The following is a 22,358-nucleotide window of genomic DNA, read 5'->3' on the forward strand; positions in this document are numbered from 1 at the left end:
TTCAGCAGCAAAAATTATATCCTTTCCCTAAACATGAATAGGAATCTTATATGGTTTAATGCAGTGCTACTCAGACCTAAATGGTTCAGGAGCCAAACTGGCAATCAACATTACCCCCAAAAGCTGCAGTAGTATGAATTCATTGTTTCATTGTTAATTCAGTTAATTATATATATAATGTTCACAGCAAAATAACTGACCAAGTATTATTATTTTATCAACTACAACTAGTTAATAACATAGTAAAAGCATACTGATTGGTTAATAATTAAATAACACTGTTTTAATGTCATGTGCTGCAAAGAGCCACATTAGACACATTAACGAGCCGCTTATGGCCCACAAACCCCAGTATGAGTATAACTGGTTTAAAGCCTTACAGGGGTGCATGGTGGGGTGACTCTTAACACTACATGAAATGGAATAGTGTGGTCACCCCACATGCACTTTCTGAGGATATTACCTGACAGCTCTTTCTTGAGTTCAGAGAAGATCAGAAAAAAATGTGTTAACCATTTATATGACTCTTCTTCGAGGTAGAAAGGATCCTTCTGGTTTCTGCCATTCTCTTCCTCAGAGTTACAATTAGTTAACACCCACACAATTTGAAAAGTAGTCACACGACTTTCATTGCACACATTCACCAAGCACTTAGGGCTTGATCCTAGTTTCACTGAAGTCAATGGGAGCTTTTCATTGGCTTCAGAATTGAATCAAACCCTTATTGGCTCGATTTTAAGACTGGATCTGTTGGTGTTAAAGTATCTCTTTCCAGGTTATGGGCTGCCAAATTCTGCAAATTCTCCAAATTTTTTGTGATGTCTGTTGTTTTGTGGTTAAGAGAGAGAGAGAAGTTCCCTCTGCATATTTACAAATAACATGAACTTGCTATGTTTTATGAAAGTAAGGTAATACTTAAAATAGGCATTGTCTTGGGACACAGAGTGGGATTTTCAAAAGCCCTCAGTCTCAGTGTTGGCCTAACTCTACTCGAAGGGAAGTAATTTACTTCCAGTTACTACTAACACTGAAGGCTTTGAAAATTCCACCTTCAACATGTAAATGTGCTACAGGGCAGAATTAAGGAGCTAAAAAGAAAATAAACAAAAGATGGCATTTTATTTCCCAGGACTTTTAAATTCTACTGGCTTTGATTGCATGTGTAAATTCCATAGCCCAACTCCTTACCTCAGATTCTGTGTACCTTCCAAAGCCTACAGGAGCCTCTCTCTATCTCTCTTACAAGATTCAGAAGGTCCTTTCCCTCAACTTCAGCTGTTCCTAATTATTCACCCCATATCTGAGCCACAGACTTTTCACTGCACAGCTAGGTTACCCATTTGTACATATATCTCACATTCTTGATGACAAGAACATGAGAAAAATCTACTGTGTGTCTGGTATGTCATTTAGCAGAGAAATAGTTCTCCTGGAGGAGCAGTGCATGGCCTTGTTCCAGATGAAATAGGATTTGGTTTAACCAAGTTACAAGCCTTGAAATCCAGGGGATATAGGTTCAAGCCTTCTCCTCCTGCTACTTTGGCCCCAGCTCCAGGCCCTTCAAGACATGCGGGAAGTGCCAATCAATCATTTTGATGGATGCAAATTGGTTTTGATGGATGCATGTTGAAGGTGCAAACAGTCTCCATCTCTCCAGACCCAAATTCTCCCACTTTTGAAAATGGTCTCTCCCACTTCCTCAGTGCTTGGTACCAAGTGACTTCAGACCAGTAGGTCTTGAGCAATGTGGAAGTGGGTTATACCCTCCAGTTTGTTTCTACCCCTCCCTGCCACCCTCCTTCCCCATCCCTCTTCAGGGACTACTCTCACGAGAAGATCCTGCTCCAGGAGGTACAATCTCTCCTTTGCTCTGGGGCCACAGAGGTGGTTCAACACTATCTCAGATGGCAAGGGTTTTAGTCCCTCTGTTTCTTAATCCCAAAAGTGAAGAGGGGTCTCAGACCAATATTAGACTTGTTTCAACTCAACAAATTCTTAAAAAAAGAAATTTTGCATTGTCACCCTAGCTTCTATTATCCCCTCCCTGGATCCTGGAGACTAGTGTGCCACCCTTGACTTAACAGATGTCTACTTCCATGTGGCAATCAACAAAGCTCACAGGATGTACCTCAGATTTTTGGTAAATCAAAATCATTACCAGTTCATTGTGCTACCATTTGGCCTGCCAGCAGCTCTCAGGGTCTTTACAAAAGTTATGGCAGTAGTATCTGCATTCCTCAGAATATCTGGAGTTCAACTCTGTCTGGATGACTGGCTTGTCAAGGACCGATCCAGACTGCAGGTACAGTGCAGTGTATCCCTGAGCCAGTCAACAATCAGTGCTTTGGGACCGCGAATCAACACAGAGAAGACTCTCATCTCCTTAGTCCAGCTAATAGAGTTTATAGGGGCTGTAACGGATTCAGCTCAGGCCAGAGCTTTTCTTCCAGACTCAAAGGTTCAAGCAATTCAATCAGTTGTTATAGATATGAAAGCTCACCTAGTCACAACAGCACAAAATTGTTTGAGGCTTCTGAGGCACATGGGTTCCTGCACTTACCTGGTTCAGTATGCCAGATTGCACCTCAGAGTTCAACAGGGCTGGCTGGCATCAGTCTACTTTCTGAGCTATCATCATCTAGATTAAGTGGTGAAGGTGCCCTCTCAGGTCCTCCCTTCCCTACATTTGTGAACAAGTCTAACCAATCTATATGTAGATGTTCCCTTTGCCTGCCCACAGTCAACATGAACATTGGCTCTGGCTGTTAAGTTTGGTTGCTAGTTTGATCAAAGTACATCTGGCAAGTATTTCACAGTTCCATCCTGAAGTGGATTTTTCTCTAATGACATATCCATAAGTTTTTGAATGGCCTAGTCAAATTCTATCTTCAGATGCAAGACTCCCGCTCTCCCGTGGGATCTAAACTTAGTGTTATCAAGACTTATTAGTCCCCTGTTTGAACCTTTGCCTTGCACTCTACTGCATCTGTCAATAAAGAGAATTTTTGGTGGCCATCACCTCGGCCAGAAGGGTAGGAGAGCTGCTTGCCTTAATGTCTGGCCTCCCTATGTGATATCCTTCAGGGACAAGGTTTACCTGTATTTTCAACCAAGGTTCCTCCCAAAGGTGATGTCATCTTTCCATATGAACCAGCCAATTTATTTGCTTGTATTCTATCTGAAGCTGCATTCGAGCAAGGAAGAGGAGTGTTTCCATACCCTGCATATCAGAAGAGCTCTGGCATTCTAACTGCACAGAACTGGCACTTCCCTAAGTCTTCCCAACTGTTAGTAGAGGTGTCAGACAGAACAAAAGGACAATCAGTTTCCACCCAAAGAATTTCTTCTTGGATAGCCGTGTCATATCACATGCATATACAGGAGGCTAACATCACCTTTGTAAGCAGAGTCACAGCTCATTCACTGAGATCACAGTCTGCCTCAGTGGCTTTTGTGACACAAGTTCCAATTGTGGACATTTGTAGAGCGGCAACCTAGTCCTCAGTCCACGTGTTTGCCTCCCATTATGCTGTGGCTCAAGGCTCCAGAGACAATGCTAGAGTTGGATGAGTTGTTGTGCAATCCCACCTCTTGTTTTCACAGCTTGAGAGTCACCAAGAGTGGAATGCACGTGTCCAATCACTTGAAGAAGAAAAACTAACCCATTCAGTAACTGTTATTCTTTGAGATGTCACCCACCCTCCTGCCCCTCTACTTTGGAATTCTAGCAAGAAGGAATTGAGGAGACTTAGGGGTGGCTCTGCCCTTTATATGTCCACGCAGTGGTGCATGGCAGCAGAGGGCACTTGAGCCTCCCAATGGGTACCGCTGGGGAAAAAATTCTCTTGTCTCTGCACTGGGGACACAGACAAGGGAAAAAATTCTCTTGTCTCTGCACTGGGGACACAGACACTGAGAATGGAATGGACATGCACAGCATATCTCAAACAAGAACAGTTATTGAACAGGTTAGTAACTCTTTTTTCCAGGACCTGATGAAACATGTGGTGGAAACCTCAATCATACTCCTGGAAGTGGTCCAAGAGAAGCAGCACAAAGAAATTCTTCATATTTCCACAATAGGGAGACTTATCATGGCCATTAATGAAAGTTTACTGGAGCCCTCAACAACCATCTGGGTACACCTCCATCCATCCCTTTGTGAGTCTGTGACCAGTGATGAATAAAGTGTGACAGCCTTCTTAAGCTAATATGTTGCTTAATTTTAACAATAGGAGCAGCGTTTAGAGAAAAAGGATTTTGAACAGTCAACATGCATGTCTTTCTTACCTAGAGCCCTATCATTCTGTGAGGGTGTCCTAAGCAGGCCTCTCTTCTTCAGATACCCCAATAGGTGTCTGTGTTAGTTTGAACAGCTCTCCCAGCAATTACCTCCTTATGGACAGAGCGCCTCATTTTGTCCCGCTAGGGTTCCTTTGGGCTTGCCAGTTGACAGGCTTTTGGCTCTGCTTGTCCAAACCAATTCAGCAAGCTCCGCAGGAGATTGAGGCAGGCTCTTCAGAGCCAATGGCTCAGCCGTTTTCCTACAATAACCCTCTAATGTTCACTGTAGGGTACTTATCTTGAGCTGTTGTTTCCTTCCTGTTTATTTTCTTACAGCTTACTATTAAACTAAACCAATATATTCACACAGTAAACATCTCAATAACCAGGTCAACATATAGTAGTTATAAATAATTACAGAAAAGCTTACCATCTGTCACACTAGTAATTGTTGTTCTCTGAAAGCTGTGTGATATGATGGATCAAACCTCACTCTTCCTTCAGCATTTAAAGGTTATGTAATTTTTTGTACTTTGTTCAATTGTGATAAACATGGGAATATTCTTATGAAGAACCAGGGAGATATCTGCATTTTTTTATGAATGTCCTGTGTACCTCAATGCTTGATATCATCCATTAGGACTGCATGAAGTTGAATCAAAGAAAGCTGTTAGGGGAAAACAAGCAGGAAATGAATGACAGACACAAGGTTCCTCCAAAGAGAATACCAACTGTCCTTAAAAAAATAATGCGAGAACTATAATTGGAAAATGCTGTTTCCAGCCATGCTAGCAGATTTGTTTTTCCCCAGCCTGAGTCTAGAATCAAAGGAACATTAAACCATTAAAGACTTCTTCCGATAGTGGAAGGCAGGGGTGTGTGGGCATCAGCTGCCTGGGGGACACACTGTAAGAGAGAGAGGCAGAAAATGCTGTATGACCTAGCTGTCCCTTGCAACCCAGAAGTAGGGGGCCTGAACTGAGTGGAACTTTTGGGAAACTTTCAAGGGAAGGGTAAGAGTTAGGTAAGACCCAGGCAGATAGACCTTTTGTTGTTTTATCACTTTCTGCTTGCTATCTACATTTGGGTGTATAAACAATATGTTTGTTTTGAAGAAGTCAGTTTTGAGTCACTTTAATTAACCATGGTTCACAAGTCTCCCAGGAGAAGTTTTCTTGCAGGTTCAGTTGGGGCTGTCATGTTATCATGGTTGGGAAATAAGGGGGACTGCAATCCACAAATTCAATCCAAGAGTGGTTGAGCCTTGGAGTTCCACCCTTGACAGAGGTGAATGAAGCCAAGTCTGTCACCTGAAGGATGCACTCAAGTGGGCCTTTAAAGAGATCCAAAAGGCAGTTTGCACTGTAACCATGACAGTTTTTATCATCTACTGTGAAAGGAGCAGGTGGTTTGAGCACTAAGCCCCACCAGTGACTTTAGATCTTTGAATTTGAGGAGTTTCTACCCTGTTCACGTGCAGGATCCTGAGACAATGGCAGTGATCTTTCTTTCAAAATATTATCAGCAGAGGACTGCCATTGCAGAATGTAATTTCTTATTTTCATTAAAGCACTTTGGAGTAGTGCAAGCTGAAAGTGGGAAGGAAATTGCATTTTCGCTCTTTGATATATGCTTTAAATCTCATATTAATGAATTATTTTAAAGGGTGGTAGGTAATCCTTTTACATTATTTTCACCTGCCTATAGTATTACATGTAAAGGACCAGATCCTAATCTGAGCTATACCAGTGTAAATCCACAGTAATTCCATTAAATTCAATGGAAACATGATGGATTTACATTAGTTTAGCTAAGATTAGAATTTGACTATACTCTCATTCATTTCAGAGACACAAACCACAACTCATATTGTTTTGTTTGTGTAGGGAATAGTGTACATAAAATTTGCTAATCTTTTCTTACATAGCTGCCTTCTGTTTCAACTTCATCTGTTTCTGCAACAACCGAGCCTTCAGAAAAACAGCAGGAAACAACTGTAGTGTCAGAAGCTATTGAAAAAATTGGCCATTTGGGAAGCAGGTAGCTATATTCGTTTATTTAAGAATGATTTCCTTAATGTACTGGATTTTTGATATCATATACTGTGGTTGTTTGGTTTCATCCTTTCTTGTGATTATTTCTAGAAGCACGTAATTTCTGCTCTGTGTAATGGGATAAATCTTACCACAAAATATTTTTCTAGATGTTCCTTCCTGTGTCCCATATTTTGTCTCTGCCCTGTAAAAGGCAGGATGACCAGCATCTTGGTTATGTACAGGAGAGAGGCTGAAAATACTGGTTTTCTTAAAAGTTCAACTGACTTTTCTGCTATAGTCCAGGTGAGAGTGGGTGTGTGATGGGGTTTATCAACCCTGCACCAATGAGGCAAGGGTTAAGAAGCCACTCTGGACACAGGAAGCCTTGCCTTTGCTAGGCATGTTTCCAGTGATGGGAGCATTCAAAGAGGAAGTAGCTCAGCAGTGGAGGAGATTCCAGAGACAGACCAGAGAAGAGCACAGGAAGGCCTGATTTTGCAAAACAGTTCATCCTCCAAATGGATTCCTCCAAGATGGGCCCCAGGGCCATATTGTCCGAGGAGGTGGATGGCAAAGAACATCCAGTACTGTATGTAAGCAGGAAGCTGTTCCCCTGGAAAACCAAATACTTGACAGTTGAGAAGGAGATGCAAGCAGAATAAAGTTCAGACCAGTAATATATATATATTTGTTTCTATAAAGTGCAAAGTCACAAAGCTGAAAACAGTTATGAGCTAAATCAGCTGGGAGGAAGAATTTAACAAAGAAAAATTTGAATGATAATTGGGATTCATTTAATAACACCTTACTAGATGCCCAAATAGCCACAGAGAAGGCTGTGCTGGTTAAACAAAGCAACCTGGTTTAGAGGAGACGTGAAGGCAGCTATTATTATATACTTAGTGAATATTTTATATATCTATAGAGTCAGCCTAAAGGTGATCCTCCACCAAAGAAACAGTCTCATAAATAAAAAGCCAGGGGGGTACCTTTCGCTGCCCCCCTCGCTGGGGCAAAGTGTCATCCTGTTGGTTGTCCTGAGGTGTCAGTCCTTCCCGTAGCAGGCACTCAGTTTTGGCTGTCTCCTCTATGAGAAAGAACACAGCCTCTCACCCTGGAGCAGTTTATTTCCTTGTTGCCACAAGCCTGGCAGCAGCTTGTCTTTCTTTCTCTCTCCCTTTCCCCCTTGTTCTCCCCAGAGGAGAGGTTTTTAAAGGCCTCAGGCAGCTCTTAATTGGATTCCGGTATCCGTAATTGACCTGAGGTAGCTACTTCTCAGCTTGTAGGAAAAAGGTCCTTTAACATTCCAGGGCTAATATATCAGCCTTCCAGGACCCTCTTGCAGCCATCTGGCCTGACTTTGTGACAACAGATTATCTATCTATCTATCTATCTATCTATTTATCTGTCTAATTAAAACAAATTCCAGAAGGGGGAAGCTGAAAGAAAGGAATATGAATTAGAAGTTAGGAATTGTAGAAAATTGATAAGGGAAGTCAAAAGACACAAGGAGAACTCTACAACCAGCAAAGTTAGACAATAAAAAGGAGTTTTTTCAATATATTAGGAACAAAATGAATCCTGAAAATTGTATTAGTCCACTACTTGATGAAAATGATAGAATTTTCAATAATAATGCAGAAAAGGCAGAAGTGTTCAATAAATATTTCTGTTCTGTATTGTGGAAACATTAGATGACATAGTCTCATCATATGGTGATGATAACACTCTCTCCATTCCACTAATGTCTCTGGAGGTTGTTACACAGAAGTTACTAAAGTTAGACCTTAAATCAGCAGGTCCAGATAATCTGCATTCAGGAGTTTTAAAACAGCTGCCTGAAGAGCTCACTGAACCATTTATGTTGATTTTCAATAAGTCTTGGAGCACTAGGAAGTTTCAGAAGACTAGAAGACAGCTATTGTTGTGCCATTTTTTAAAAAAAGTCAACGAGATGACAGGGATAATTATATGCCTGTCAGTCTTAAATTGATCTTAAGTAAAGGAGCAACTGATATGAGACTCCCATTAATAAACAGTTAAAGGAGAGTAATGTAATTAATGCCAATCAACATGGATTTATGAAAAATAGATCCTTTCTAACTTGATATCTTTTTCTGATGAGTTTACAAGTTTAGTTGATACAGGTAGTAGTGTTGGTGTAATAGACTTTTGTAAGGTGTTTGACTTGGTACTGCACAACATTTTGATTAAAAATCTAGAATGGTATAAAATTAAAGTGGCACACATTAAATGGATGAAAAACTGGCTAAGTGATAGGTCTCAACATGAAATTGTAAATGGGAAATCATCATAGAATGGGTCTGTTTCCATTGGGGTCCCATAGGGATCAGTTCTTATCTCTGTGCTAGTCAACATTTGTATCAATGCTCTGGAAGGAAACATAAAATCATCACTGATAAAGTTTGTAGATGACACAAAAATTGGAAAAGTGGTAAATAATAAAGAGGACAGGTCATTGATACAGAACAATCTGGATTGCTTGGTAAACTAGGCACAAACAAACAATATGCATTTAATACAGGTAAATGTAAATGTGTACTGTGATGGGTTCGGTCACAGAGACCCCCTTTGGACTGTCACCTGCTGTGCTGAAACTACCTCTAAGCCCATTTTCTTTGCCAGCTTGGGACTCCAGAACCCCGTCTTGTTGAGTCAGACACGCTAGCCTGCTGCAACACAGACCCAGGGTCTGAACCATGCCCCCAAAGCTGCAGACTTAACTGAAAACAGCTCAGGAAGTACTCCTGTCTCCAGCACCCAGACACTCAGCTCCCAGTGGGATCCAAACCCCAAATAAATCCATTTGACTCTGTATAAAGCTTATATAGGGTAAATTCATAAATTGTCTGCCTTCTATAACACTGATAGAGAGAGATGCACAGCTGTTTGCTCCCCAAGTATTAATCACTTATTCTGGGTTAATTAATAAACAAAAAATGATATTAAGTATAAAAAGTAGGATTTAAGTGGTTTCGAGTAATAACAGACAGAACAAAGTAAGTTACCAAGCAAAATAAAACAAAACATGCAAGTCTAAGCCTAATACATTAAGAAACTGAATACAGGTAAATCTCACCCGCAGTGATGTTCCAATAAGCTTCTTTCACAGACTAGACTCCTTCCTAGTCTAGGCCCAATCCTTTCCCCTGGCACAGTCCTTGTTAGTTCCCACTGAGGTGGTAACTAGGAATTTCTCACGACTGGCAGTCCCCTTTGTTCTGTTCCACCCCCTTTTATTGCTTTGGCCTAAGGCAGGAATCTTTTGTCTCTCTGGGTCCTCACCCCCTATCTAGATGGAAAAGCACCAGGTTTAAGATGGATTCCAGTTCAGGTGATCACATGTCACTGTAAGACCTCCTTTTCATTACCTAGTAGCTGGAAGACAGGTACACAGGAAGACTTGCAGATAGACAAACCCATTCGCAGTTCAATGATTCTGAAGCACCCTTAATGGCTTTCACTTAACATGTTTACATCAGTAATACAAGTTTATATCATATTCTCCTAACTCCACACACAGAAATAATACATGCAAACAAATAGGATGAACACACTCAGTAGATCATAAGCTTTGTAATGATACCTTACAAGAGGTATGCAGAAAGCATATTCCAGTTACATTATATTCACACTCATTAGCATATTTCCCTAAAACATATGGAGTGCAACGTCACATGGACATCTAGGAACAAAGATCATAGGACATACTTACAAGATGGGAGACTCTATCCTAGGAAGCAGTGACTCTGAAAAAGATTTGGGGGTCATGATGGATAATCATCTGAACATGAGCTCCCTGTGTGATATTGTGGCCAAAACAGCCAATGTGATTCTCAGATGCATAAATAGGGGAATCTCAAGCAGGAGTAGAGAAGTTATTTTATCTCTATATATGGCATTGGTGCAACCACTGCTGGAATATTTTGTCCAGTTCTGGTCTCATAATGCACAAAGTATGTTGATGAATTGGAGAGGGTTCAGAGAAGAGCCCTGAGAATGATTAAAGGATTAGAAAATATGCTTTATAGTGATAGACTCAAGGAGCTCAATCTATTTAGTTTATCAAAGAGAAGGTTAAGGGATGACTTGATTACAGTATATAAGTACCTACATGGGGAAAACTATTTAAATAGTGGGCTCTTCAGTCTAGCAGAGTAAGGTATAACATGAAGTTGAAGCTAGACAAATTCAGATTGGAAATAAGGCTTGTTATACAGGCGGTCAGACTAGATGGTCACAGTGGTCCCTTTTGTCCTTGGAATCTATGAATCTCTAGCACAGACCAGAGAACTTCCCTGAAATAATTTCTAGAGAATATCTTTTAGAAAGCATCCAATCTTTTTTTAAAAAATTGTCAGTGATGGAGAATCTCCCACAGTCCTTGTTCAGTTGTTCCAATGGTTAATTACTCTCACTGTTAAAAATGTACACCTTATTTCCACTCTGAATTTGTCTAGCTTCAACTTCCAGCCATTAGATTGTGTTATACCTTTCTCTGCTAGATTGAAGAGCCCACTATTAAATATTTGTTCCCATATAGGTACTTGCATGTAGATTAAAGAGCACTCTGGAATCAAATATCTTCTCATGTGTAGGTATTTATGAACTGTGATTAAACTTCACCTCTGAATAAGCCGTTAAGGAAAATCCTTTATCTAAAAATAGCACATCTTACAAAGCAAGTATGTGGGAAACAAAGAAAAATGCTGCTGCTGTCGATAGGGGGCAGAAATAAAGCAGTGTTTGCATTGCTTTTTAAGTACATCTTTGTTTGAATTTCATGGGTTTCTAATAGGGTTTTTTAAATAATTGCAATGTCCTGCATGAGTTAGGTGGGGTTTTTTTCATTCTGAGTTTTCTTCACCTTTACTGTAACTCAGTATTTTTTTTCAAAGTAAAAGATTTAGAAACAAAATTCCTAAAAGTTTAACTATGTTTCAGGCAACAGAAGAAACTTTTGAAACTCCTGCAGGAAATTGAGAGCTGTTCTACCTGCCACAGTCACCAAGTCCTACCTGCTGAGGAACTGGAGCTAGATTCTGTGGTGAGAAATAAGGCTTGTACAGATAGGTGCAATAATCACAGCTTTGTAACTATTCTGCCATCCAGATTTTATCAGAAACCAAAATGAAAGAGCGGTACTTTGAATGACCTGTGGCCTTATGGGAGAGGGCACAGGAAACATGACTTCAACATGTCTCAGGGAGCAGGCGCAGCTATGGGCATGGGGCTTCCTTGAACTACTGAATTGCCAGGGCCTCACTCCCTTGCGGTGAGAAGGGGTCATACGGGTCCTGCTGGTCATATGTGTTTGGAAAATGCAGTTGTATAGTGGCACAATGAATTAGAAACCCTAAGTAAATGTTTATATTTCACCTGTGCAAAACCCGTTTCATCATTTCAAACCTTGTCATTTAACATTTCTTTTTTTCAAAGTCACTTGCAACTCTTGCTCCATAGACACACTCAACAGGAAGTAAATTGACACTGTGCAAGTTATTGAAGTCTTGTTGTGCAGATTTACCTCTGTGGTTTCCATATATTCCACAGGCTTGTCATGTTCACTTCACAAAGTGATTTGATCCTGATGATATGTGTAACAAATATATTAATGCTTCTTTTTCTGCATCTTATTGAAGGCTGAATCCTCTCACAGCAGCTCTAGGTTAATGTTATTCACGAGAGAACTAGCCAGAAATTATGATTTTATATAAAAAATATTTCTTCTGATTTACCTTCTGTCTCCGCCCAACCTGATCTGAAATAGTATTTATGTTCTAGAGTGAATAATGTCTATAAAAAACAAATTACTTTATGGATAGACTAATTATATTAAAACCTGTAGTTGAAAGCTTGTGCTGCCCCATGGGTGTTGCAGTTGGTGCAAGTAATCCATCATCTGTGCAGTCTCCCCATACAACCAATGGAATAGTTGCATGTAAATGATCTGTAGAATAAGGGTGGTTTTGGCTGAGTTGTTTCTGATTTCACCATGATTTAAGACTTTTGGCATGGCATAGATACATGTCTTGCTGTCCCATGCATGTAATTTGTAAAGTCAAAATGGCTGAGAACTTTGAAATTAGATGGTAACACACTGTAACTCCCAGTGATGATTGAATCTGGTGATTATTTTGAACAAAAAGAATTCTCAACCATGGTTGTAGCTGTTCCATCACTACACACTAACTCTACAGACATTCTAGGCCTCAGAGTGACATTCAAAGTGACAATCCAAAAATCTCCTTATATAGATACTCCATTGTCTGCTTTCAAAAGCTCTGTTGTTTCCTCCAGCTTTTACTGAATATATACCTGCTGCTGATGGGTTACTTGCATCATTCAATTAATTAAAAGTCTAGTTCTTCTTGATCCTCCCAAGGTTTTTTGGTAAGGAACCAAAATCCTGCCCTTGGACCTTACAGAGCTCATAGCCAATACATACACTATGTTCAATATGTCTGTTTGTCTGAATGGAGATTCAGAAAGTCACTAACAGACTAATCAGGCTTTTGAGTAATTTTCTGATCTTCAAACTCAGTTTTGTCTCCAGGATGGGTAGCAAGGAGAGCACTTGCTCTGCAAGTGAATTCAGTTGTCTGGATTGGTTTTCTGCACATCATTCTGTCACTGCTCAGATTTTTTTACTAGGATATTACAGGGAACCTAAGCTAGTTAGAGGCCAAAAATCTCATTGAATTTCAAAGCGGTTTGTGTGCTTATCTCCCATAGACTCCCTAAAGAACCCTACACTTTGTTAATAAGGATCCGAGGCACGCTACCATTGTTACAACTGCTGTAGTTGCTAATGTACATAATAAAAGGGAAGAAGGACCATACCTGAAAACCTGCTGTCTTTCAGATGATGCTTGGTCAGAGAGAGGGTACTTGTGTGTATTATCGGTGGAACTCCTACTAATAACCATAGTTAGCGTTGCCTAACTATACTTCTTGTCAAACTTTGTCCAACTTTAACTGTTCAGGCTGAAATTTTCTTAAATTATTTTAAGAAAGTTTAACCAAAAATAGCTCAATAGCTTTTTTAGGGAAAAATAGCTAGTTTTTCCACTGCTGCATACACCTATCTTACAAGGCAGGCAAGTATCATTCCTCCTTTATTTTACAGATAGAGTAAGATTGATGGAGAAAGGTTGCAAAGGTCAATTCTGGCAGACCTAGGCATTGAATCATCCACTAGATTCTGTAATGCTTTCCGGAAGCTGAGTGGAAAAGGTGCCACCTGGAGGGAAAGGGGGTAAAGAAGGCTATAAAGCCCCTTTGTACCTTCCAGATTCTGGGCTGCTTGTGGGTCATGTGGCTTCCAGCATAAATCAGAGCAGTCCCTGAGGGAGCTTTAACTTCTTCAAGTATTGTCCCTATGAGTGCTCCACTTCAGGTATTCATACGCCTCTCGAGCCCTTGATCAGAGATTTCTAGCTAGCAGTCTCTGTTCAGCCTGCACATGTGCCCTATATCTCCTTGTGCCAGACACCGTGGATATATGAGGTGTAAGGGGAAACCGCCCTCAGTTCCTTCTCTGCTGCCTCAACCTGAGGAAGAACACTAGTTTGCCTGCATAGAGGATACTCAACCATTTCTCTTTACCTTTTTTCCATCAAAGTTATTTAGTTTAAAGTTATTAATAGTATTGGTATAGCTCAGTGATGGCTGCCACTTCCCGCAGCTCTCATTGGCCAGGAACGGTGAACCATGGCCACTGGGAGCTGCGGGCAGACATGCCTGCGACGATCAATGTAAACAAACTGTCTCGTGGCCCACCAGGGGATTACCTTGACAGGCCTCAAGTTGCCCACCACTGGTATAGATTGTTTTCTGGGACCCTTTCCCCCATTCAATGCCCTATTTCTCCCCTGACCACCATCTACACCCCCGCCCCCTGACCACCACCCCAAACTCCCCTGCCCTCTGTCCAACCCTCCCTGCCCCTTTACCGCACTGCCTGGAGCACCGGTGGCTGGCAGCGCTACAGCTGCACTGCCCGGCTGGAGCCAGGCCACGCTGCCGCCACCATGCAGCACAAAGCACCAGGTCAGGCCAGGCTCTGCAGCTACGCTTCCCCAGGAGCTCAAAGCCCCACTGCCCAGAGCATTGCGCCGGTGGTGGAATGAGTGAGCTGAGGCTGTGGGGAGGGGGAACAGCAAGGGAGGGACCAGGGGCTAGCTCTCAGGCCAGGAGTTCAGGAGCCACCCAGGATGTGGCCCATGGGCTGTAGTTTGTCCACCCCTGTACTAGAGATTATCTTGGGATAGTGCTTGGGGTATGCTACAGACCCCAGGATCAGACTTGGGTCTGGCTACGGACCTCTTTAACATTCACATCTTCCCATTGTCTAGTCTACAAGAACTGATTTGGGCTTGCTTTTTTTTAACCTTGGAGCAAATTATTACAATGTTATAGAATCTTGTGATTTTACATACAGCACTGATACACACATTTTTACCAGGACAATAACATTCAGCAGATTATGACATTTCAAATGATACTTAACAAGAAATACTTTATACAAAATTTATCATAGTTTTGTAAAAGTGGTCAACAGGGTTTGGCAACCTTTCAGAAGTGGTATGCCAAGTCTTCATTTATTCACTCTAATTTAAAGTTTTGCATGCTAGTAATACATTTTAATGTTTTTAGAAGGTCTCTTTCTATAAGTCTATAATATATAACTAAACTATTGTTGCATGTAAAGTAAATAAGGTTTTAAAAATATTTAAGAAGCTTCATTTAAAATTAAATTAAAATGCACAGCCCCCCGGACTGGTGGCCAGGACCCGGACAGTGTGAGTGCCACTGAAAATCAGCTCACATGCCGCCATTGGCATGCGTGCCATAGATTGCCTACCCCTGGTATAGACCATCACACCCTAAGGACCAGGGGCTTTCCTCCTCCCTCCTCCTCCAACAGAACTCCCACTCAAAATCCCCTGTTTACACATCTTTTAGCTGACTCTTGTGCCGTTGCGCCTGTGCTGCTAGCTGACTGTTCGGCTGCCTTTATAGGATGCCTAATTGGGGAAGCCCTGCCCCCTAACCAGGGCTTTATTTCTCTTCCAGCACACTGCCCTCTACCAGCCTCGACAAACTGGACAAGAAAAATGAACACCTTCCCCGCCCAACTCCCCCCAAAAAACAAACCCGCAAAACAGAAAAAAACCTCAACACCCTCAAAACTTCACTGTCCCTGAGGACAAAGGGCTTGCCTCTTCCCTTCTCTTCCAACAGAACTCCCATTCAAAATCCCCTGTTTACAGTTCTGTTTGCTGGCTCCCATGGCTCACCCATCCATAATTGCTCCCTTAGATCTCCAGGACCGGTTCATTGCTCTTGACTTGCAAGAGTCCTATTTCCACTTATCTATTCATCCAGCACAGGAAGTATCTCAGATTCCTTGTAGAAACATCTGATTACCAGTACAGAGTCCTGCCCTTTGGTCTTTCCACAATGCTGAAGGTATTCACCAAGTACTCGGCATTCATGGCAGCTCACCTAAGGAGACAAGGAAACCAAGTCTACCTATACCTCAGAGACTAGCTGATTCAAGGAGATCATTCAACAGGTGACCAACTCAATCCAAGTAACCTTATAGCTCTTCACCTCATTGGGACTCAAAGCCAACATATAAAACTCCACAGTGATTCCAACTCAACGCATAGAGTTCAGAGGTGCAGTGTTAGACTGCAGGTCAGTGAGAGCTTACCTTCCATAGGAAGGGTTCCAGATAACAGTAAGTCTCATTAACCACCTTGAAGATCATTCAAAAATATCAGTAAGAGTATGCCTTAGTCTGCTGGGATTCATGGACTCATGCACTTATGTTATGCAGTTTGCAGACTTCACCTATGCTGCATAAAAGGATGGTTTGAAATTAGTATCTATCCAGCAGACACCATGTGGACATGCTGGCCAAGGTCCCACAAGAAGTCCTCATTAAACTGGTGGAAAAACCCTGTTCACGGGTACAGTGGAGTACCCTTCTCCACACCTCTCTCTACAAAGACTTTGGTAATTGTCACCTTTTAGTCAGGGACTGGGCGTGGGGTGCTCCTCTGGATCACCATCAGTCACAGGGCCTGTGATTCCCCTCAGAGTTGTCCCCAGAAATGTGCCTGTTGTACTGCCCAGTATCTGCCTGGACAATATAAGCTCATAGACAATCTGTCATTCCATTAATAGAAAATGATATGCACACATCTTGTTATCCCAAATGATGTTCCCAAACACTTCAGTCCAAACACACTGGTTTAGATAAAACCAGAAAACACGTTTATTAACTACAGAAAGGAAGATTTTAATTGATTACAAGTGATGAGGCATAAAAGTCAGAATTGGCTACAAAAAAATAAAAGGTAAAACGCAAACTAATACCTAACTGAACAAGCTACGTGAATTCAAAGTGAAAGTCTCTCTCACTACATGTTCTAGCTGTATTACTGTCTGAGTGTTCCAAACAGGATCTCCCCCAAGTCAAATTATGCTTCCTTTGTCTTTCAAGTGTTGTCGATGCAGTGAGTACAGATGAATGGACTTATGATTTGTGTCGTCTGTTCTCACTTCTTATAGTTATTTTCCTCTTTGAAAATCATCTCCAGTTGAGGTTCAGGAGGCAGAAAGTCTGTTTGCATAGGAACCTCCATCTGTTCCATTGGCAAGATGTACATTTCTTGCTCACACCCTTCTTCCTGTCAAAGAATGGCTGCTTAATCAGGGATTGATTATGTTGACACCTGGTTGAGGTGTTTGTGAATTTGTTTGAAGCTATTTCCCCAGACTTGGAACATGTCTTATACAGTAAAGTTGTGTAACTTTACATATAGTGCTGTCACACATATTTTACCAGGATGATAATGTTCAGCAAATTATGACTTTTCAAATGATACCTTACAAGGCATACTTTGTACAAAATTTATCTTAGTCATGTAAAAAGGGTAGGGATCTCACACCATTACATCAGCTTGAAGGGCAGGAGATATTCTGGTCCTCATGGTGGGTTCCCCTTATACAATATTTCATAAGGACAACATCATTCTCAAGTCTCAACCCAATTCCCTACCCAAAATTTGTTTCAGAGTTCCATGCATACCAATTTATTCATCTCCCAGTTTTCTTTCCTGAGACTTGCTCAGCATTGGGGGAAGCTAAAATTTACACACTTGATGTAGTACTGACATGACAACAACCACTCAGAAATGTATTGCAGCTCTATGTGGCCTTTGCAGAGATGGTTATAAGTCAAGCAATATCTTCAGAGCTTATGTAAGTGGATCTCTAACTGTATAAGGAGTTGTATGTTATGAATTAGCCAGCTGAGGTCCACCTAACCACATTAGAGCTGCCTGTTTGAAGAATGTCCCTATTTCTGAAATCTGTAGGGCTAGGGCTAGAGCAGTTACATAGACCTTGGTCCACACATTTACAAAACACTTCTATTTCATCATAGACACTTCCAGATTGGATGCCCATTTTGGTAGAGCTGTCCTACAGCCATTTTGACTTCTACTGCCCACCTCCAATCAAACAGATAATTGCTTGTTGGTCACCAAGAGTGGAATCTATGTGATCTATCACTTGAAGGAGAAATGGCTACTTACCCTACCATAACTGTGGTTCTTTGAGATTTGTGTCGACATGGATTCCACAACCCGTCCTTCTACCCTTCTACTGCAAAGTTGTACTCCTCAGGGAATCTGTAATGGTGAAGGAACTGCGGGATGGTTGGGTCTGCTCCACCCCTTATGGCTTCAGATGGGTATGGTGGAGGGGTATAAGGAAGTAAAGGGTACAGGCTTGACTCTAGTGGATTTTACTGGCCAAAATAATCGTATCTCACATGCATGGGGCATATTCGCACCAAGAGTAAAATCTATTTGGATAACACATCTCAAAGAACCACAATTGCTATAAGGTAAGTAACCATTCTTTTTTATTGTTTTTAACAAATCTAAGAATTACATACCAAAAATACATTAAATGATCATTATGGTTGCAAAGCCATGCGCCCAGAGATTAGAAGGTGCCAAAATATTTGTTGTTTGTGCAACTTCATTTTGACTCCCATAGGCATATTCTGTCAGAGGCAGTTTTTGCTTACAGCTCACATACTGTTTGTTCTACAGAACATGCCTGCCTGACTCACTGTACAGAATGAAGTGAATGAGGCAGAGAGCTGCAAGAAGAGAAAGGAGAGTCTCTTGTGTTTAAATGCTTGGGACTGGACTGGGCCCCAGGAGTGCTGAGTTCTAGTCCTTACTCTCCAATAGGCTTCCTGTGTGATGTTGAACAGGACTATTATAATGCACATGAGGTCAAAATGAACATTACTTAGACAACCTTAATTCTGACATTTCCTAACTGTCGAGTGCCTGACTTCGCAACCATAACATCCTTTTACTATATTTTGTGTATATAATCTATATGTATAAACAATCTCTCTTTTAGGATCAGCTGCAAACAAAGGCAGAAATACAGGAAGCCATTTATGTGACTATGGAAATCCTCTCCAATTGGGGGAATGCAGTCAATGTGGGCTTGACGGAGGTGGAATTCTTTGATTTACATGCTGTCAGGATGTTTGTGTCTCCTCATGATGTGGATATCCGAAATGCTGACTCGCCAGGGGATCTCTCTTGCCTGGTCAATAGAACCCTGAATGTAAGCTCCCCTCATCCCACCTGTATAGGCCTCCCTCGTTTCAATAGTGTTCTTTACAGTTTATGATCTCTCAGTAAGTTATTTTCTTTCTAAAAAAATGTAAACCTGAATTTCGCCACTTACTCAGGTATTTTAAATGTATGTAATGTATTGTTTAGGATTTGCAGAATTTCATGCTCAAAAGTCAGGAGACCATAATTCTCTCTCCTTGTGTGTTTTCACTGTAATACAGGCTTTGAATACAGGAGCACATTCAATTTATAAAACAATAGACTACAATGTAATGCATCTATCTGCCAAGATAGAATTTTTCTGGAAAGTCTTGTGACCCATCTGCATTTCCTTGTTTTTCTTCTAGTGATTAACCTAAATAATTGTGTCTTCTGAAAATTTTGCACCTTCACTTCTTTTTCCAGACTCCTAATATATATTAAACACTGATCTTAGGACAGAAGTTTGGGACACCCCACTGCTAACCTTTTGCCAAGGGCAGTCACTGGATGGAATAGAAAGACAAGGTGTTCCAGGCATAGGAGTGGGATGAAGATGAGTGAAAGAATTGAACAAAAGGGGAAGCATTGGATGAAGTTGAGGCAATGAGAGGTGTGGGAGGAGAAAGGATGTTCTGTGGTAAAACCATTGAACTCAAAGAGTTCTGGGATGAAATCCTGGTCCCACTGAGATCAGTGGCAAAACTACTATTGAGTTCCCTAGGGCTAGGATTTCATCTTGGTCATATACTCACTGTGTGACTTTCAGCAAGTCATTTGAGATAAATTTTTCAGAAGTCTTTAAGTTCTACTGAAAGTCAATTGTACTTCAGGTTCTAAGTGACATAGGTGCTTTTTGAAAAAGAGACCCTTAATCTCTCTGAGCCTCAGTTCCCAATTTGTAAAATAGGTATAATACTGTACTTCTCTCCTTCACATGCTCTCTGAAGATACATTAATTAGTATATGTGAGCCACTCAGATGTAATAGTGATTTGTGGCATATTATTCTGTCCTATTCTATGCACGTTCTTTTACTGCATGTCTTCCACTATGGTGCAATGTGACTAACATCTATCACATGTGGTTTGATCTTTCTATCATGCTCTTCCCAGGGGAAAATTGTGTGTGCGGTGTAATGTTTTGTTTTGGTGGTATGTGTGTTTTTTATAAATTACATGTACTCTGTGTTATGTGTCTATATGGTCAAAGGCAAGTTTTAAGACATACACCTTCCACTGAGAACAAAAGAGGCTGAGGTTTGTGGGGTTCTTGCAAACTATAAGCAGGAGCAGAGCTGCCTGCAGCCTTGAAGGCAAGAATAAAAATTTTAACTTTCTAATGACTTCCACATCAACTTCAATGGAAGAATTTTAAAGAGGAGAATGAGATGATCCAGAGAAAAAGGAGTGCTTTAGAGGAATGGAAAAAGCCAGTCAATCCCCGCTACCACTCCAGTGACTCCCATTCCCCAACTTTCTAAAACCCACTATCACTCTAAAACCTTCCTATACTGAGCTGGTCAGAAATAGAGGGGAAAGGGAATATGAGACAACTGAACTCTCTTGTGGAACTGCAGCAGTATTTCTAAATTGAAATATTTGGCAGTTTGTCTGAAATATTTTGGGGGTTGGTCATTCAATTTTTGACCAAAAATAAAAAAATTTCCACAGAAAGCACACTTTTCACAAAAATTTCTTGTAAAAAACTCAGTTTTCTGTTGAAAAAACTGTTCAACAGAAAATTTTCAAGACATTCTCATACTGTGCACCCTCACCTGACTTTACTTATAGCTGCCAAAATACCATCCTTTCTGGTTGCCAGAACATGTCCCACCCTTTTCCTCTTGGCTTTTGAAACCCCTTGCTTCTTACTCTTTCCCCTCCTGTTGGCAGTGTAATAGCACTGGAGGATCTCAGTAACTGGGGTGGGGATTATGGATTTTGCTCTCTGACCTCGTGATATAAACTCAGTAGCTGCATGCGGAAGTAGATCGTTGTAGATCGTTCTTGTGTTTTTTAATCCCCTTTGTCCATTTGCAGATGTCTACTCAAATCCATAATGTGGTTCTCTGTGAGACTTCAAAAACATCAAGCACACTCCTCTGTAGATCTGTAAGCTCTAGGTCTAAAATTGTCTGCAAAGGAGTCTGGTAAAGCATGAGCAGTACAGAAAATAATGTCGTGTCCCTTATTCCCAAGGGTTAAACCAGAAATGTACCTTCAGAAATTGTATTAATCTTTTTTCTCAGTGTGGTGGGCCCAAATCATACTCCCTTCCCCCCTACCCTCCTCAACTTGTAAAGCTGATTAATTGGATTAAAATAAACTGTGGACTGGTTTTGACCCTGCATGTACAAAGCATTGCAGAGAGTCTGAGCATGGTGAACATGCAAACTTCTCACAAGCACAGCAGGTAGCAGACCTATATTTAACAGCCCATCTGCTCTGTGCTTTTCTGCAGGCAGGAGAGTAGAGTGTACACTTTGGAGCCTGTGGTTAAAGGCCTCCTTTTGCTTTCTCTTTAGCAGTCTTGTCTGTCAATTTGTTGTTCCTGTGATTTGGTCTCTCTGCTCCCTTTTTCTGGTGAGCTGTGAGTTAATCACAACTACTTTGCTTCAGGAGAAGAAAAATCTATTACTAACAATCTCTGCTTGTCCGTGTTTTAGAGCACCAAGGAGCGTTTCCTGTGGACGTGTCCTTTTCATGCGCCAGTTCAGCTTTACTTTGTTATCCGCAATCCCAGTCGGTCACATGACTTTGGTATATCTAAGATCAAGATTTGGAATTACAACACGACGACTCTTAGTGTAAGCAGCTTCTTCTCAGCTCTTTGCTTTGTACACTCACCTTAGACCTAGATAGACTCAGTTTGACCTTCCTTCCAAAAGTGTGAAATAAATATAGCTATTGTCTTCTCTAATAGGAGGGGGGAGCTGGAGGGATGTCTCATCTACTGTGGGGTTTTGTTGTTGTCTTAATTATAAGTGGTAGAAATGCAACTCATAGTGTTTTCACCAACAAAGTCAGTATTTTCTTTCAGATCCTTGCTAGTATTTCAGAAGGGGTAACAAAATCCTTGCATAGAGTGTTTGTTGTGGCTTTACTGGTAATCAGAAATTGAGACGCTGAAAGGTAAGTGCATCTCAATGTGCAGGTCTCTGTTTGGGTTATATTATCAGAATAGACAAGATTATTTGTCTGATCACATGATTATTTTGTGGATGATTTACGAGAGAGAGATTAACTGACTCTCCAACTCAGGTTCTTGTAGTTTTTGTCACTTGAAATTTGGCATGTACGATCTGTGTATGCATGTTAAAACTTTAAAATATTCTAGCATTGCAAGAGACATTA

General features: G+C 41.0%; 1 protein-coding gene across 2 annotated transcripts in view; it reads left to right on the plus strand.

Annotated features, from left to right (window-relative positions):
- The window catches only part of KATNIP (katanin interacting protein), a 166,640-nt gene that overhangs the window by 53,789 nt on the left and 90,493 nt on the right, over nucleotides 1-22,358 (plus strand). For both annotated transcript variants that reach the window (XM_032794660.2, XM_032794661.2), the window contains 4 exons: nucleotides 6,212-6,324; nucleotides 11,286-11,388; nucleotides 18,801-19,013; nucleotides 21,671-21,811. In XM_032794660.2, the coding sequence (XP_032650551.1) occupies nucleotides 6,212-6,324; nucleotides 11,286-11,388; nucleotides 18,801-19,013; nucleotides 21,671-21,811 (570 nt within the window). The remainder of the gene's footprint in view (nucleotides 1-6,211; nucleotides 6,325-11,285; nucleotides 11,389-18,800; nucleotides 19,014-21,670; nucleotides 21,812-22,358) is intronic.

Source organism: Chelonoidis abingdonii, chromosome 9 (genome assembly GCF_003597395.2).
Source record: "Chelonoidis abingdonii isolate Lonesome George chromosome 9, CheloAbing_2.0, whole genome shotgun sequence".
NCBI lineage: Eukaryota > Metazoa > Chordata > Testudines > Testudinidae > Chelonoidis > Chelonoidis abingdonii.